The sequence below is a fragment of the Arvicola amphibius genome, chromosome 8 (assembly GCF_903992535.2).
Source record: "Arvicola amphibius chromosome 8, mArvAmp1.2, whole genome shotgun sequence".
NCBI classification, from domain to species: Eukaryota; Metazoa; Chordata; class Mammalia; order Rodentia; family Cricetidae; genus Arvicola; species Arvicola amphibius.
This window is the reverse complement of record NC_052054.1, coordinates 32,106,948-32,125,470: the sequence shown is the minus strand read 5'-3', so window position 1 is coordinate 32,125,470 and position 18,523 is coordinate 32,106,948. Positions and strand designations below refer to the sequence as shown.

The 18,523-nt window shown below is 40.1% G+C and overlaps 1 protein-coding gene across 1 annotated transcript in view; it reads right to left on the bottom strand.

The window, feature by feature from the left end:
- Positions 1–18,523, bottom strand: part of Moxd1 (monooxygenase DBH like 1) — a 76,512-nt gene that overhangs the window by 17,239 nt on the left and 40,750 nt on the right. Inside the window, exons 5-7 of the mRNA XM_038340518.1 lie at positions 3,203–3,382; positions 2,808–2,910; positions 655–821 (exon numbers count right to left, since the gene is read on the bottom strand). Of these exons, the coding sequence (XP_038196446.1) occupies positions 655–821; positions 2,808–2,910; positions 3,203–3,382 (450 nt within the window). The remainder of the gene's footprint in view (positions 1–654; positions 822–2,807; positions 2,911–3,202; positions 3,383–18,523) is intronic.

Sequence of the window (18,523 nt, the reverse complement as noted above, 5' to 3'; positions counted from 1 at the left end):
CTTCCCCACTGGAATGAAATGATTCACCCCGTTTCTACAGCTGATATGTGTTGTCATGGTGATTTAATGGGGAGGGGAGCTAAGTGGCTCAGCTGAACATAATCTTTCTGCTTCGCCAGTCAATGCTTGCAGAATCCCATATTTCAGAAACATGATCCACATAGAAAGGCTTTGATTCAAGAGAAAACCTCTTAATGAGAGTAGTCATGAAATGCCTACAAGGTTCCAGTTTCTCTTCTGCACCGTGTATTTTGCATTCCTTATTCATCCTGAAAGAAGAAAATTAAAAAGCAGAGGAAAAGAGAAAAGCCAAAGTGAAGAGTGGGGAAGTATGGGGATAACAGGCAAAACTGGGAAAGGAAAAAGAAACTACACAAAGGAAGAAAAGTCATAAAATGCCCAAAGGAAGTAGGAACAAGAGCAACCGAGAAAGGAGAAAACACCCCGATTATTCTGCCGTCCATCATTCTTCTCTTCCAGCCTTCAAGATTTAGAAGAGGCAGCAGCCAAATGTCCTACTGGGATCACACCGGTGGCTGTCCATGATGCCAGTATTGAAAGCATAATAGGCGTGCATGGAAACTTTCACACCTCAGTGTCTAAGAGCATGCGCTAAGCTGGGGATGGCAGTTTGTAGACTGTGGCACCGCTCACCTCCTCTAAGCACTCCAGTGTGCAGTGACCCTCGGAACGGAATTCGGGCATCCCTGGAGGGATCGTATGGAAGAGGCTCACCCAGAGGCCGGCCTCAATCACTCCTGCGTCGTATTTCCTTATGTCCGTGGTATGGAAAAACCTCAGCCCAGAACTGTCTATCAAGCCTGTAACAACAGCAAATGACAAAGAGAACTGGGATACTTTAAGAGGAGTTTTCACGGTCCTTTGAAATGGACCACTCATGGATTGATTTAATGGAAATTAAAATCTCAAGAAGAAAAGGAATACAAACAGAAATAACTTGAAGACAAAAATTAGCTTTGTGAACAGAAACCAGAACATAAGTCACCATATTGTCTATAAGTACCATAGACCCATGCCACATGCTACGGGGGGGGGGGGAGGGGCGGGTACGTTTGAGTTATCTAGCAGACATATTCCACAATTCTCTAACACAAGGGCAGAACAAAAATTTTAAAGTCACTCATCATAAGATTAAATAAGCCAAGAAGTTTTATTTTATATTGCTTTGGGGTGACATTTTCCTCTGACTTATACATACAAATCATTCAGCTTAGAAATCATCTACAGATAGAGCAAATTCCTAAAGGTTCCCTCTGTACAGTTTGCTAACATTCTCTTCGTCCTTAACAAACTCATCAAACAGCTGCTAAGGGCTGAAGCGCAAACAGTTACGTGGTGGGTATTGTGGGGTTAAAAGACAAATAACAAATTCTTTGCTATAACATGTTACTGACGGGAGGGAGAATAGGTGACCCAGATACTATAAACCTGTAATTAATTTTAATTAATTGAAACCTTCCCCAGAGGTACCTCCATGTATACCTATGAAGAATCTGCTTTTACAAGGAAAACTTTGACAATCTACCACCGCATCCTCCTGACTTAATTGGGTCAACAATTAAATACTCTCGTAACATCAGCTACACCCCCTTTTGCATCAACTGGTAGAAACGTGGTTTTATTTTAATTGTTTCTCTTCCCTACAAGACCATAACTTTCATTTGTGTCATTTTGTGCTGCTTCGCATCAGGGTCTCACTATGCAGACTGATTGGGTTCAAGCAGACAATCCTTTTCTACCAAGTCCCAAGTGCTGGAATTACAGACATGCACCAGTATACACTGCCATGACTCTAACTTCTATGAGTGAGAGAGTATCTTTCTCACTCATATTAATCTTTAAACCCAGAACAAGTACATAGTTGATGTTTGGTGTTTGCTGGAAAAAATTGTGAATCAAAATAATTAAGATTGCTTTCATTGGCGAATGCACAGTGAATCTCCTAAGTGTTTTTGCTTTGAAAAAATGGTATGAGTAAATTCAGAAACCAAGTGCATATCCTCATAGCTACCTCTCTCATCATAGATGAGATAGTCTTTCATCATAGATATTTCTTTAGTACAGTTGTGGATAGCATATCAAACAACAAATTGCCAGTAGTTTTCAGTGTGAGGGATGGCAGTAGCTGTTTCATATGTACAACTAGAAAGAAACGTGTTTAGGGCTGGAGAACACTCCCTTGACGAAGCACTTAATCTTCAAGCGTGAGGACGTCCTGAGTTCCCTTTTTAGCATGTGTCCACCAACTGGGGAGCAAGTATTCAAAGATGCCTATGGGTGCCATTCTCCTCCAAACCCCCTACACAAATCCTGTCTCAAAAGATGAGGTGGAGGGCAGTTGAGGAAGGTATCCAAAATGAACCTCTTCTCTGTACACACACAAAGACACACACACACATACACACACAGAGAAAGAGAGAGTGGGGGAGGGAGAGAGAGAGAGAACAAGGGGGATTTTTTAAAGCACGAAATGTATTTGGAACTAACCTATATCACAAAGGGAACTTCCATTTTCCTACTTCCTGGTGAGAAATATGAGAATGTATTCTTAGGACTTGTGACCATTTGCCTAGATGCCCATTTGCCTAGATGCTACTGGTTAATGGCTATTGCCTGGTGTCAATCTGAATGGCATCCTGTTTTGCTTCGAAAAGCATCTTAATTTGGGTGGCAAACGTACAGGTTAACACTTTCTTACAGAGTTTCATATTTCACTTCAACCATGTTACACACAATAGTTACCTGACATTTTAAAACTGGCAGTTAAAAACAAAGAAAGAGCTTACCTTTCTTATGTGTGGGATTATCATAATGCACTTCTAAAAGCACATAATGAGGATCCAATGGCATGCCAAGGGATAATCCAACATGAGGTGGGTAAGTAAATCCCTAAATATGGAAAAAACTTCATGAGACAGTAACCTGTGAAAGTCCCTAAGAGTTCTGGTCCCCAAACCCAACTATTCCCCCCAGGACACTTCAACTTTTAGAACAATACCGTTCATCAAACACAGATCAAACATAACCATTTAAGGGAAGAATTCTTTCCTATAGACTTAGAAATATAAGTAAATTTTTATGTATTTTTGCATGAGAGTGGTGTGTTTCTACTAGACCCATACATGTGGGAGAAGCACAATCAGATAACTGGCTACAAACTGCTCATCATCATTAGCCTTACCTCTCCACCAATGGCCCAGGCAAAAATCACAGTTTCACAGGTCAGAAAGGCATCAGGCATGTTTGGGTGGTAGCACTCATGGCCATAGTCCAGAACACTATCGTTAAAGTTGCTGCTGCACTGATAGAGGAGGATGTGATGGACCAGGCTCTCATGGCCTTTCTCTATCACAGGCTCAACCTACACAAACCAAATAAGAGGGAGGGTGTCATAAACAACAGCGCCTTATAACATCCCGGAGGGAGCATGGAAACACAGCATCACTGGTTGCTCGGTCTTCACAGGAATATCCCTCTCTGTTATATAAAGGGAACTGAGATCCAAGTATGCATTGTCCTGAAGATGGCGGTGCTGGTGATGACGCAAGATGGCTGGGTGACAACAGATATGAGACAATCGTGTATTTCAAGAGTCGCAGGATTTCACCAACTTTTTTCTCTTTCCATCATGTCTAACTCATCTCTATTTCCATTGTCCATTCTGTAATACATCTTCCTCTCTTTCAGGCCCCTCACGCTGCATTGTTATTGTTCCCTCTTACTTTTCCCTCACGTAGAAAATATATATCAAGGCTACCAGTACATACTCTCTGTCTCCCTCTTCTCCACCTCAAATATTAGTCTTTCCCTACTTGAAGTAACAGATGATATCTTGGTCATTTTTCTATAAACATGGGCTGGACATGAAATAGGGCTCAATAATGGACATTTTTATTTCAATGATAAAGTTGCAATTCTAACAGCCATTTGGGGAGCTGGAATTTGGAAGTCAAAAAAAACCCAACTATTAGTTGATATTAGATGAACTACTATGACATTTCTTGAGTTGTGAGGTGGATCTGAAACCAGTTAAAAGGGAAAGGGCAATTGGCACTGATGGCCCATGTGAACGAGCTCCTTTCCATCGACATCTTTGTAAGTCTCCTTCATAGACTTGGGTCCTTCAAGATGCTTGTGTCTACTTCATCCAGGAACATATGAACCACCCAGAATGAGTTAGGCAGGACGCCCTTCCAGAGAACCCCACACTTAGATGAGATAGGAGCCTGGGCTGTGGGTATGGGTATCAGCTCCAGAGGGCCCTGCTATACTCTGGTAGTTCTGGCGTTCTCAGGGCTCAGCTACACTTAGGCTTTAGCGCTCTCTCTTCACTTGCAGGCACTGCATTCAGCAACACTTGCTGCAGATTTAGACGGAGCATCTTTAGCCCTTTTCTCCTAGGGCATCACATCTGTTATTTCTATAGATTTTCCCATTTTGGAAGGAAAATCCAAATAGCCAAAGGGGCCCAGGGATGTAGCAGGTAGAGGTCTGGAGCAAGCTGCTATGAGATTCAACCTTTTACATTCAATTCTGTTTCGTATGACCTACTTGCACATTTCTATCCCCCAGTTGTAAAAATAAGGTAGCATCTTTGTTTTTGATTATCTTTAAAGGTCATAAGTCCTGAAGGCATAGACTATTTTTCCATTTGCTTGAAAAATGACAGTTATGGTTCAAGCATGAGTATAAAATTAGCCTTGATTTCACAGAAGGCTAACTCAGAACTTCTTTCAAAATTTTTGTTTCCATACCAGGATGAACTGTCCTGTGATATTATAGACTTATTTCGATGCTTCAGTTCACCCACAAAGATAAGACAGAAACAAAGATCTCAACAGCCAGTTATTCAAATCCATGTGAGGTTTTTGTTACATGTCTGGGAAAAGTTCAAGCAGAGCCTGGAGTCTGCACAGAATTCTGCAGAACAGAACTCAGAAGGGAGCCACAAGAACAAGGAGGACCTGGCTTGCTGCAGACACCTTCATCATGACGTAGTGAGAGGGAGTGAAGTGTATGTAATGCTGAGTGATGGTTGAGCCCCAGATACCACTATAAGAAATGCCTTTTAGGAGCAAATCTTTGTTCTTGCAGGAAGCCTTGAAACAAATATCAAGCTTCTAGATTACAATGCCTTCTTTCAATAACGATATCTCTCTTTTATCCAGCAACTTCCATGTACCACCCACAGGATCATTCTTTGTGCCTATATCTGGTCTACGTTCTTGTTATTAACTGCATAGATATATGCTCACTGTCACCACCAAATAAATAAGAAAACCAAGATTCAGAGAGAGTAGGCAACAAGCCACAAATACTGCAGTCATGGAGTGAGATAAAGATGAGAAACCAGACTGCTCTGACCCCAAAGTCTCTTCTAATGAGAACATGCTGTGGCGGGAAGGTGTGTTGGAAAGCCACCAACACTGCAAGCCACTACCAGTGGGACGGAGGATGAAAGCCTACAATAATCCTACCTAGAGACAGCCGGTAAGAGAGAAATGGCAGCACGAGTTAACGCCAGGAGAGTCTCTGGGGCACAACCAGCAAGAGGCACCACACAAAGTTCCCATCAGAGAAACTGAATCAAGCTGGAAGTCTTGTGCTGGGTCTCCTGATCTCCTTACTGCCCTTTGGTCCCTTGGCCTGTTAATATAATCCTTTTCTGAAAGAGAACAATAGCCAATATGTCTCCAGTGAACCTGCCAGAGCTTCAAGGAAAATTTAATTATGGCTCCATCTACAGATTACAAATTGAAGGTATAACCTAAAAAAAAAAAATAAGGATTTTTTTTTTATGAGGAGTAAGCTACTTATAAAGCAGAAAGGAAGCTTGATGCAGACTTGACTGTGAGAGGAAATGGAAAGTAGCTTCGAAGAAGCAAAATCCTTTGGAACTTAAAGGGGGTGGGAGCAAGAAGGCGGGGGCAGGGAGGGGTTGGGCAGAAAGAAGGAAGCATGATAGCTCTGCCCCAAACCTTTAGCTAGGATAGAATGCTTTTGTGGTTTCAAGAGGTCCTGTTTGCAGCTGTTTATTCTAGCATCCTGGAGAGCTGATACATCACCTGGTCTGAATTTTGTGCCATAAATTAGCAATTTTCAGGCCTGTACATTTATATGGAGGTCATGACTGCCCTTGCAATTGTTTGGAACGCAGAAAGCACAAGGATACATGTGTCCCTTGTGATTAATGCTATCTTTATCTAAAAGTAAACCTTCGTGTATTTTGCCTTAGTTTTAACGTGGCAGTATAAAGGGAGAAGTACCTTTCTTGTCCTGTCTGCCTGGGCTAAGCATAACCACGGGGCCCTGGTGACTAGAACTCTTTGGGCTGATTTCCATCTTCTCATTCTTCCAAGTTATCCGCCTAAGATGTGGTTCCTTGCTTGTTGGAACATGAGTGGAGGAGTGGAATGAAGCTCTCCAAAACCAACTTGAGATTCAATAAATTAAAGTTTGAAACAAAGTGGAGAGGCGATGGGAGGAATCTGGAATGAGCTGGAATTTTTGTCAACTCCTATCACTTTTCTTCCTGCCAATTCTTGTTCCTGGTGCTCTGCTTCATGGGCTCCCTCCCCCCACAACGCTTCCCCAGCCAGGCCAAAGTTAATATCCATGGGAAAGTTTATCAACTCTCTCTGACAGAGGGTATTCCAGGTGAGCTAGCTCTTAAAGTGGCACTACCTCTGAGGTCCCGGGCAGACCAGTTGGTAGGTCTCTGCATGAACTCATTGGCATGCTCATATGAAGATGATGGGAGAAATGTCTACCATCACCTGCCATGGATGAACTCTCATCTCTGAAATGAATGACGTGAGCATAACAATATATTCGACCAGATTGAGTTGGAATGGAGTCTTCATACCACAAATATTCCACTCGGAAAGCAAGTTGAGGATCAAAGCAAAGCATTATTTGATGTGGCTTCTACAGCCCAACAAGAATGAACTTGGCAGCGAGAGGAGGTGACAAGAAGAGGAGGTCAAACTGGGGTAGACATGGAAAAAAATAACTAGAAGTAGGAAGAAGAGAATTCTGGGAAGTCATTTGCCCCTTACTGTAGTGCAGAAGTCTCACTAGGATTGCCATCTTATACATACCAAAACTGATCAGCTCAGGAATGGGCACCCAGCCCATCTATCTGCCCTTGTTTGTTTTTTAACTATAAGAAACAATCTGCCCTCTTTAAAAGACTCTCATTATGAGGTCAGCAGATGCCACAAGTGATGTGTTTCTGCACGTGGGAAACAGTCCCAGAGCAGAGTGTATGATAAAGCCAGCACATAGAGAAGGGACAGTCCCGGGGAAGCTTTACTATGTAAGGTTTCTATATCCAGTTCCTTCTCTGCCATTCTGAGACTTAGTCACTTGTACACCTCAGCTAATACAACCTTTTAATCCCAAGCTGGTTCACTTTGTTGTTTGTTTTGTTTAGTTTTCCATTGGTCATCCAAAACTCTGAAAACATGAATACAGGTCACCAGATTTATCCATGGGTCCTGCACACAGCACCTTGAAGGTCTCTTTATTTTTCTTATCTTAGAAATATTGTCACCTGATGTTGTTCTTATTTACTCTTTTAACTGAATCTGGGCAAGTTATCATCAGTTATTTTAGTGTATTCTCCGTAAGAGCTCTAAGAGAGAAAAACTAAAACACAGCCTCTAATACACAGACCTTTATCTCCTGACTACTGACCCCCGGGATTTCCACACAAGCTCCCTCATTTAAGCTGCTTCACTTGACGAACATGCAAGTTCCCTTCAGACGTTGTGACAAACAGCCATTTATGTCTGAAGTGAATTAGAAACCTTACTAAATAAAACATTGAATATTGAGAACCTGCTGAGAGACATCTTGAGAATGTCTTTCATGTTATTCTCCAGCCGCTTTTCCTAGCCCGTACTTTGCATGCACACACACAGAGCGAGGACCTCCCGTGAGAGCAGGGAGCAGCCCTCAGCACTTCTCAATGCCAACGTTTTGTTTTCAAATAAAACTGCTGCATTGCTGGCAAATCTTTTGGAAGTTTCTTGTGATAGTTCAACTCAGGTGTACAACATTGCCCAAATCTAGGGAATCAGGAGGTTGGTGTCTTCATTTTTTATGTTTGGAACCATCAGGTGCCAACCTTCCAGATTAGTCTCTTTATTTTGGACTTCCCAAAGGCCAGGGTGATAAGTCAACATATCTTCTTTATAAATTCTAAGGTCTGAAATATTTTGTTATAGCAGCATAAGCAATCTGAGACAGATGTTTGGACACTTGCCCCCTAAAAGCACTCCAAGTTCCAGCCAGTCTTCCCAAGACAGCATTTTGTACACTGGCGATCTGACCATTAATGCTGAGCCATCTATGGTAATTGATCAGAGGAGCTTTCTTTTCTGACAACCATGGCCTTCTCTCCTTAACTAGCTGCATGTTAGTTATCCATACAGTCCCATTAACATGAACTCCTAGGCATTGAGACCCCAAATTTCTTCTTACACACATATCCATTCTTGCCACCAAAATCTCATTCATTCCCGTTCCCCTCCGTCCCATCAGTCTCCTTTATGCAACCTCACTGAGTAACGTATTACTCGCCATTGGAGCCCATTTTGTTTCTTTGGATGCCTCCTTCTATCTGGCTCACATCTGTCTTGTTTCCCTAAGTTTTCCCCAGGAGGCAGAACTGTGTGCACAGCCCAATGACAAAGTCTGTGCTTTGAATGCCAGGTCTGCCACTCACAGGCTTTGTGAGCTGATGCTCATTTCTTTACCTTGGCTTAACCCGGTTTTCTTTTTTATGAGTGAAATTTCTTTTTTTTCAAAGTGAAAGTCTACTTTGAAACCGAAATGAAAGAAGCACATCCAATGTATAACGTACAGTGAATTCTGGTAAAAATTGTACTAAATTCTGTCCAACTTAGTAGATAATTATATTTTTAATTGAATATAATTATTGCACAAGTGTCTTCCCCCCTTAGAGGAACAACTCATTGTTTTTTCTCATGCCACCAATAAATTAGACATTTTCAAAACATTTAGTGTGTGCACGTGTGTGTGTGTGTGTGGTGTGTGTGTGTGTGTGCGCGCGCGCGCGTGCGTGTATGTAGTACATGCAATTTTTCAAGAGAGTTAACAAAAAGCACCATGGAGACAAACTCCTGAACACATGTACACACATCCATAATAACAAGTATGTACAACATACAGAGAGACACACGTGCACAAAGACCACACTAGACACTCTCTGGCATGATATCTCGATGTCCCTATAAGTATGCACCGTTTTTGAAAGATATCTTGTTTTGTACATTTCGAATTCTGAGAATGTATAGAGCCAAGGGTGTATACAGTTCATATACATGTGGTTTGAATTTTTCATGCTATAGAAAAAAAGTTTAGATAACATTCAAACAATTTTATTTTAAACAATATATAGTCTGTGGTGCAGCAATATGTCAAAGGGATAAATGTAGCTAGATTTATGACAGACCTACCCAGGATGGATAGACCGACATGGATCAACTTGTTATATGGTGTGTGAACACTACAGAAACAGGGATCCTTTTACATAGCTGCATATTGTAGAGTGACAGGAAAGCCATAGCTACACAATGAGGTGCACACATATGCTAACTTTATTTATGTGTCTCACTCTTAATCCTAGAGAAGAAAACTAAATGCAACAGAAGAAAGAATTGGAAGCAGTGCTAAACTGAGCAAAGATAAGAAAAATAATGGAAAATTTATTTGCAAATTAGTGCCAAACAGAGGGTAGGACCCTGTTTCCAAATCAGTGACACGTCAAAGTCACAAGACTGAAAATAGACAAAGTACATGAACTCAAAGTCTATGTAACTACACCCCCATGGTTACAAGAAAAAGATGCCGAAACTCATTCATGATGAAGTATATGGAAATGAGAACAAAATAGCGTGTTCATTTACCTACCAGACTAGCTCTGTTAGCAGGTAATGTTGGCTCAAAAGAATGAAATGACAAGAACCTAGAAATCACTTCAGGTAGTTAATTAAATTACAGTAAATTCAGTTAACAGATACACTCATAAAAACAAGATATATCTCTGTTTAGAATGTCACACTTTAGGAGACACTTCTAAATTTAGAAGGCAAGTGTCATACCTTATCAGAGTCTGCGTTAGTCAGAGTGTCCATGGATGCTACAAACCCCTGAGGGAAGTGTTTATGTGAGGATAGATTGATACTTCTTCGTGGTTTCAGTCCGCAGTGAGTTGCTTCCATGTTCCCAGACTTGGGAGCATTTTGTGACAGAAGGGTGTGATGTAGAGGAAAGAGTGAATGGAAGGGGCACATGGCAGGCTATGTCCTCTAAAGGCACAGCCAGTGTCCTTCTCTCATCAGTCAACCCTCTCTCCCACAGCTCCCACACACCCCAAAGAATCTATTTAAATGCTGGGTCTGTCATGGGATTAAACCATTCATTGGCACAGAGCCCTCCTGACCTAGGCACCTCTGGAAAAGTCCTCACAGACACACACAGAGACTGCACAGATACCTCTCAGCCCTGAGAATTTATCATCAAAATTAACAAAAGTCTAAAAGCCAAAGGAAGATATGCATATATGTGTAGAGAGAGATAAAAATATCATAACAGACAGGTTTTCATACAGATACACACAGATATATAGAAAGAGAATTTTTCAGAAAAATCCAAGAAGGTATTAGTGATATTTTGTGAAGAACTTAGAGAGAATAGAATTCGGGGAATTTTGTTCTTTAATAATTTGGTTTGTTTTGCTGCGAAGAAGATGTTAATTCACGGCACATGCTTAAAATTCTGATTTTATCACTAACTTAACATTATGAGTCTCCATTTCCTATCTTGTAAGGCGATCATGAAGACATGTTGAAGTAGAAATCTCCCACAGTAGAGAGTGGTTGCAAAAGCATCAACCCAGAATTAATGATCATATTTCTCCCCACGACTTGTTATTTCTTTGAAAAATTAAATTATATTTATTATGAGCTATCATAGTTAATTAGGAAGAGTCTATGAAATCCTTCAAACTATTTATGTCTATCCGCCAAACTCTCCACATACTAACTTCTGCTTAGATAGAAGCAGGCTGTGCTATGTTATGGCCCAGAAGGGCTACAGGAAATAACATGCATTGTATTTCCCAAGAACTTAGAAGAAAAGATTCAAATGTTTTCAGCATTAAAAAACTGAGCAATTTTGAGGAGAAAGATATATGTATCCTGATTTAAATATTATTCAACATGTACATATGTACTGAGTCACTACATGGTGTTCATATATGCACAATTTCTATGTTTTTATGTATCCGTTAAAATTTCTAAATTAAATATTATTGATACGAATTTTACAAATTCTGACTTACTACAACACAATTAAACTCATTTTATAATTATAATTAATAGTATTTAATTGCAACAGATTTAAAGATAGCTTTGTCTAACAATGTATATATTCCCTTTCAAGACTCAATTATAGTCCTGGAGGCTTCCATCTCTCAAAATAACCACCACAGTTTTCTTATTCAAACCGGGTGTAAAACCTTTCCAGCCCTAATGTACAGGTTCCTTGACTGCTTCAATCCTCATGAGATGCCATCAGGAATATTGCAATCTCACCTGGATTCTACATTGTGTATTTTCTGTTCTGAGCCGTCACTCACTTCCGGGTCTCCTTTAAAGATCAGCCTGCGGGCTCTATCTCGATTGTTGCTGTTGGAGTAGATCTTTATTCTATCTTATTATTTTTTAAATTTGTGATTTTATGGTCTTAATGCTGAGCATGGTGGGACAGAACTTAACAGATAACTCTAATGGTAAAAATGTCAAATCCCCAAACTGGAAGTGGAAAAAAGATTTTCATGTAGTCCAATCTAACTTACAAACAAAAGCAAGTTGAATATACCAATTAAATCCTTCATATTTTAAGTCTAACTTCCTTGCACTATATATAAAACATAAATCTATATATACAAAATATATATTTCTTGTAATATATATTAGATATATGTTTATATATCACTTCTCATCCTGAAATTTTGATTGTCTATATTAAATATAATTTATTAAAATGATTTTGACAGTTTTAAATAAAGTATACCATTTTAGCATTTATTCATCATTATTTTTTTTCTGATTTTTTTTCAAGACAGGCTTTCTCTGTATGTAGTACTGGCTGTCTTGAAACTCATTTTGTGGACCAAGCTAGCCTTGAACTCACAAAGATCTGCCTGCCTCTGCCTCCCAAGTACTGGGATTAAAGATTCATGCCACCACTGCCTGGCTAGTCATCATGATTTAATGATGAATTTATTCGCTGGAAGAAATCAATAAATGAGGAGTCTCTGTTTTTCTTCAGCGAGCAGAGAAGTAATACAATGGCAGTCTTTATTCCTTCAGACACAATCTAAAGATTAGAACTATTTGCACGCAATACAAATTAGGAACATTGCTTGGTGCAGAATTCTGTGCTGGACTTCATCCACAATCCCAGAATCCATTGCTCTTTTAGAGGCTTTCACAGTAAATTCTGTTTTATCAGTAAGGAAAGCAGGACACTGAAGCTGTTCTTTTCCAAGATTCAAAATAAACCTGCTTTAGACCTGATAACGGCCTGCCTCGTGAAGATCGGTTTGCTTTCCTGAATCTTGGTTTCATCTGCGAAGTGTCTGTAAGCAGTGTAACAAAGCAGCTCATCCGGCCAGCCTTTCACCTCGACACAGACTCCTCAGATTAAGGGCGCCCTTTTAAAGTCCGTTCCTCCTGGAGAGAAAACAGATGTGCCGAGCCTGGCTTCAACTCACCATCGCTTACTCCGCTCAGTCTGCATTTGAGCCTAAGGTCCACAAAGATTTCCTAAGCTCTTGGGACCTGTGCCCAGTGCTGAAGATCAAAGATGGCATGATACAGTCGTCCCAGGACTGGAGGTTAGGACAGAGATGCTACCGTATCAATGGTGGCTGTCATTTGTGCCTTTGTATATACGTACACACCACTCCTCGCATATTCACGTAGTATCTCATTTAACTTCGTGTAATCGTTTTACAGCATTGAGATTTGTATTTACTCTTTCCATTTTATAAGCAAGGAAACTGAGGACCAATTAAGTAATGTGAACACGTTCACCCAGTTTCTGAGTTCTGAGCCTGAATTTGCCCTCGGGGTTCACTAGTTTCGGTCCCATTTTGAGGGCGATACCTGTACAGGCTGCTGGGGAACACCCGAGTGAGGACAGAGGTCAGGAAAGGGATGAGAGTGAGAGCGGAAACAGTTTTGTGTTACAGCACTGTTTCAAAACGTCATTGTAGTTTATGGAGAATTTCTTTTGGGCTGAAAGGGGAAAATATTGTTAACTGGAAAAGTCGTATTGTCCTTTTTTATTAATTTGTGTTTCATTATGCCTAGAATTCAGACATGCCGTCTAGGACTGCAAAGCCAGCTCAGAGGGTAAAGAGTTTGCTGCATGAGCACGGTGACCTGGGTTTGTATGTCCGGAATGCAGGGAAAAGCTGCAAGCAGAACTGTGTGACTCAAACCCCATGTCTGGGGATGCAAGGAGAAGACCCCAGGTGTCTGCTGGCCAGCCAGTCAATCCTAAACACGACAAACTTTGGGTTCAGTGAAAGGCTTTCTGTCTCAAAAAAATTATGTGGAGAGCAATTGAGGAAGACACCTTATGTGGATGTCTAACCTCCATACCTGCACACATATTCACCTGCACACACACACGCATACACACATACACACACACTCATACATACACATATGCTCACATACACACACTCAAAAGGGAAAAGGAAACATGTTCTTTTAGGTTTTATAAAAGTAGGTAAATTAGGCCAAGTGGTGGTGGCGCATGCCTTTAATCCCAGCACTCAGGAGGCAGAGACAGACAGATCTACAAGGGCTAGTTCCAGGACAATTAGGGCTGTGAGTTCAAGGCCAGCCTGATCTACAAGAGCTAGTTCCAGGACAGTTAGGGCTGTTGCACAGAGAAATCCTGTCTCAAGAAACAAGCAAAAAATGTAGGTAAATTGACAGATTTTTGCTGTTATGACTTTTTTTCTTATTCTTTATGTGTTTAAGTTGAAGGCTACCACTTAAAAATGTCACCATCAACAGGACAATTACATAAAAAAAACAAAGAAATAACAACCTCAGTTGTCTCAGGCTATGACAGGGTTAAATGCCGGTGTCACTGCCTGTGGGTGACTCTTCCCTCTAGATAGGGATTTCCCATGCTAGTAAGTCTGTTTGTCTTCATAAACGGGACCCACACTGAATTTGTCTTAAAGCATGTGAGGCTCCTGCTGCCTTCCAGGTATGTGAATAAGTTAGTCTTTCCACACAGATGTTGGTATTTTGAGAGCATGGCAAATGTCTTATTAGTCTTTGCAGTTGTTTGCTTGTGTTATGTTTAATAGGTTAATGCATAGAGAAAATATTTTAGCATTCCTCACACAGCAACTTCCCCAAATTAATTGACATTTTGTGATGTTTGTTTTATCACTCACCATCCCCACCGAATCCAGCAAATTTCTGCATTCCCTCCAGTACTTCCAGTGATAAGAGGAGTAGATAAACTCACTCATCAAGGTGAGTCTCAAGCACAAATTTGATGAGTTCATTAGTCTCAATAGATCTAACCTCTTTATATATATATATGTATATAATAATGTATATGTATATATATATGTATATATATATATAAAACATGTCGTCGCCTCCCTTTAAATAAAACAAATGCAATGGCTTTGCCAGAATTTAAATATTCTTAGACTGTGAAACATAGAAATTACACTGAAAAATGGATCCAGTTACAAATGAAACATAAAAAATGGGTGATTTATTCTATATTTGGATGTTTTCCCAGACAGATAAAAACCAGTCCATTTAAACTTTGTAACTCAGAGCCTCCTTAGGTACTCAAAGAAAAAGTTTACTACAATCTTAGAAATGTGGTTGGTCTCTTTTCTTGGCAGATGAAGAAGAGATCCTGGGAGCTGATGAGTTGAGTGATCGTCATCATTCTAAGAAAGAACTTTCTGCCTCCTCTCCCCTTTGAACCGTCACTTTTTTTAGATGCTTATTACAATCCTATCACCTAACATCAAACGAAGCGACACATCAGCCCCCTCCTCTACAACAGCTGTCATGGGCATCTCTCCTGGTCCTCAAGACTGCTTCCTTTCCTCTCACCCCCACCCCATCTGAAAACCTCTGGCTGAACTCCTGGTTTAGTGATCTGAGTTCCAACTTCTACCGTACATCACTCTGTTTCTCTAGTCCAAACACAGTAGTTTTGGCTAGGGAAATGACCCAGTGTGGGAATTACTTATCTACTAAGTTCGAGGACCCACATCTGATACTCAATACCCAAGGGGAAAACTGGATGCAGCAGCATATGCTATGCCTGTAATCCCAGCACTAGGCAGGCAGGAGGATTCCCAGTCTTGTCGGTCTGGCAATCTGGACAAATCATTTAGCTCCAGGTTCAGTGAATAACCCTTCCTCAAAAATCAGGTGAAGCACTGATGGGTATCACTTGCTGAGCTTGTCCTGCCGTGGTCACATGTTTGTACACATGAGCTCACATATACATGTGCTTGGATTTCGCTCAAAAAAAAAGTCATTTCAGAGATTGGTGAGAAGCCTCAGTGGTTAAATGTGCTTGTTCTGCAAGCATGGTGACCTAAATTTGAATCCTACATCCCTGTAAAAGCCAGCCATCGCTGAGTATGCCTATAAACCTAGCATTGGAGGGCAGTGATAGGCAGATACTGACAGCTCATTGGCTAGCCTAGCTTGGCTCAGTAAGAGACCCTGCCTCATAAGGCAGAAGGTTATAGAGGAAGATATCCAATGTCCTGTTCGGTCCTCTGTATGTATGTATGTACCATATACCTACACACCTACATGTATTACAAACATGCATGTATAGAGGGGGAAAGGGGAAAATAGAAACATATATGTACTTTATATCTATCTGTCTATCCATCCATCACCTATCTATCTATCTATCTATCTATCTATCTATCTATCTATCTATCTATCTATCTCTATCTCACCCCCACCTCCAAAAACAAAAAATACTGACTTTATTTTATGCGCTGCCATGCATAATCTTTCTTGTCCTTTTACGAAATCTTCAAACACTCCCAAGACTATCTTTTCCTTTATGCTTTAGGCCATGCCCTTCTAAACTTCTAAAGCCCAAATCTGACAACATAACGTTGGAGCCCCTGCCCTCAGAGCTTGAGCTTCTGTCAGAGGGATAACAAGATTTCATGAACATCCCTACAACCATGCATGTTTCTGGCCATCAGGTGGCCATGACCAACAGACTCGGTGCTAAAGAGGATGTTGAGAAGATACTCGTGCATCCTGATGTTATGTGAGAGACGTGGTAGAAACTAGCGTTGATCCAGCGCATCTTGCAGTCCAGCCTACAGAAACGAAGCCATCAGCACTTAATGCTATGCTTATGACAACAAAAATCCTCACGTCACTTTGCATGTTCATCAGTAAGAGAGGGCTGCAAAAACATGACTTAAAACAGAGTAGAAAGTAAATGCTATATTATATTTTAACCTGTAAAAAAAAAGTGTGGTAATTTGATAGAACAAATTTCAAAGTAACTTTACAAAAGAGAGGAATTAAGCCAACAAAAAACCTGCATAATATTATAAACACATCTTTGAGCATAAAACAATAAATACAGATACTTGTTATTGTTGGTCAACTTCCTCCTGGAAAGGGAAACAGAAGAAAGAGACATCACTAATTTTTTTAAATGCTTCTTTCTCCTACTTATTTGAGCAAGTATTTAGACTTTGGATCTGCTTCATTTTGGTATGTTGTTCTCTTGTTTGCAAGCTTTCATATTAAAATTAATGAAATTAAAACATAAACAGGAAAATATTTGAAGAATTAACATAAAAACAAGTATCCTTACATTGGAAATGAAGCAAGAACATGCAGAGACTATTCTCAGGTTGGAAAACTGTGTACTGTGAGCTGAAGATACTCTCCTCCCTCTTCCCAGTGGAGTGAACAGAACAAGGCTGTTTTGGCTTCTTTTCAAGACCTCCAAAGGCCAGGGCAGGAGAACATGGTGTGACATGGGGATTTCTCATTATTAATTCAAGATAAAGATATAAATTATTTCATAATGATGACTTTTAGCACTTCAATAAATAGTATGTAAAAATACGTGACCACATCAGCAAACGATCGGAAAATTTTAATCGTGATATAAGTGGAAAACATTTCTCAGAGAACTGCTGTTCCTTGTTTATAGTAACACGGAAGAACTTATTTCTCTGACATTTTAAGTTTAGTTTGGTTGTAAATCTTAGAAATCTTTCTTATGCCAGGAGCGAGCATACCTAACAAAATGAGTTGGGCAGTAATCTCTTCACTGTTTAGAATGGCGGAATAAAAAAACAAAGACGGTAAAAGTATTGACTTCCAAGATGTAAAGGAATTGATACACCTCATAGAATCCAGTCAGCTATAAACAAAATACATTTCAATTTTCTATCCTGAAATGTCTTGAAACAGTCAAAGAAATCAAAGTGAATTTTCAACTGCTTTGAATTATTGGATAATTATATCCAAGTAATTAGAGCTTTTTCAAAAGGGTTAAAAATTCTTTAATTATAGATTATTAAAAGATTATCCAGAATATATATATATATATATACATATATATATATATGGAAATAGAAATTCTTTTAAATTTCACATGTTAAAAGGAAAGCACAGATAAGTAACAGCCATTTATGGCTTAAATTTAAATCCTAGTTTAATTAACAGGCTGAGAGAGAGTTCTGTGGGGTTTTTCTTTCTCTCACTCTGTTTCATTTTTAACAGCCATGAGATAAAATAGTGACACAAGCAGACAGCTAGTTCAGACTGTCAGAGGAAGACAGGAGACAATAAGAGGACAGTGTGCCATCTGTCAGCCTCATGTGCTCTCTACGGACTTTCAAATAAGTTCCAAGTTTGTCTTGTAAATAGGTATCATATCTGTTTTGCCAATACAGAAACTGAGATTCAAAGAAGTTATTACAGGTGTAGGGCAAGCATTTTAAACTATCTCTGTGAGCTGAAAAGTCAACCTTAGCTAAACTAAGTAAAACTAAATAGATTCAGTTCTAGGGGTTGATTACCCTCATATTACCTATGTATATGGGAGACGGTTGGGGGGGGGGGGGGGGCTTAGATTTGATAACCATCCTGTCCCGCCTCCATCTCTGTGGCTTCAGAAAAGAGGCCTGTCATTTCTGAGCCTTGGTTTTCTCTTCTGGACCATTAGAAACTGTTAAATAAAAATAGTGTCCAGGGATACAATAAGCAATCGTAACTGTGACTTCTCTAAACCTAGACACTTTTAAAGCCTTTTCATTTACATACTGGTATGCCCGCTAACACCAAGGTCATGAGAGTTCAAGGGACATCATGTAGGTGTTTCGCTTGTGGGCTGTTGTAGCCAC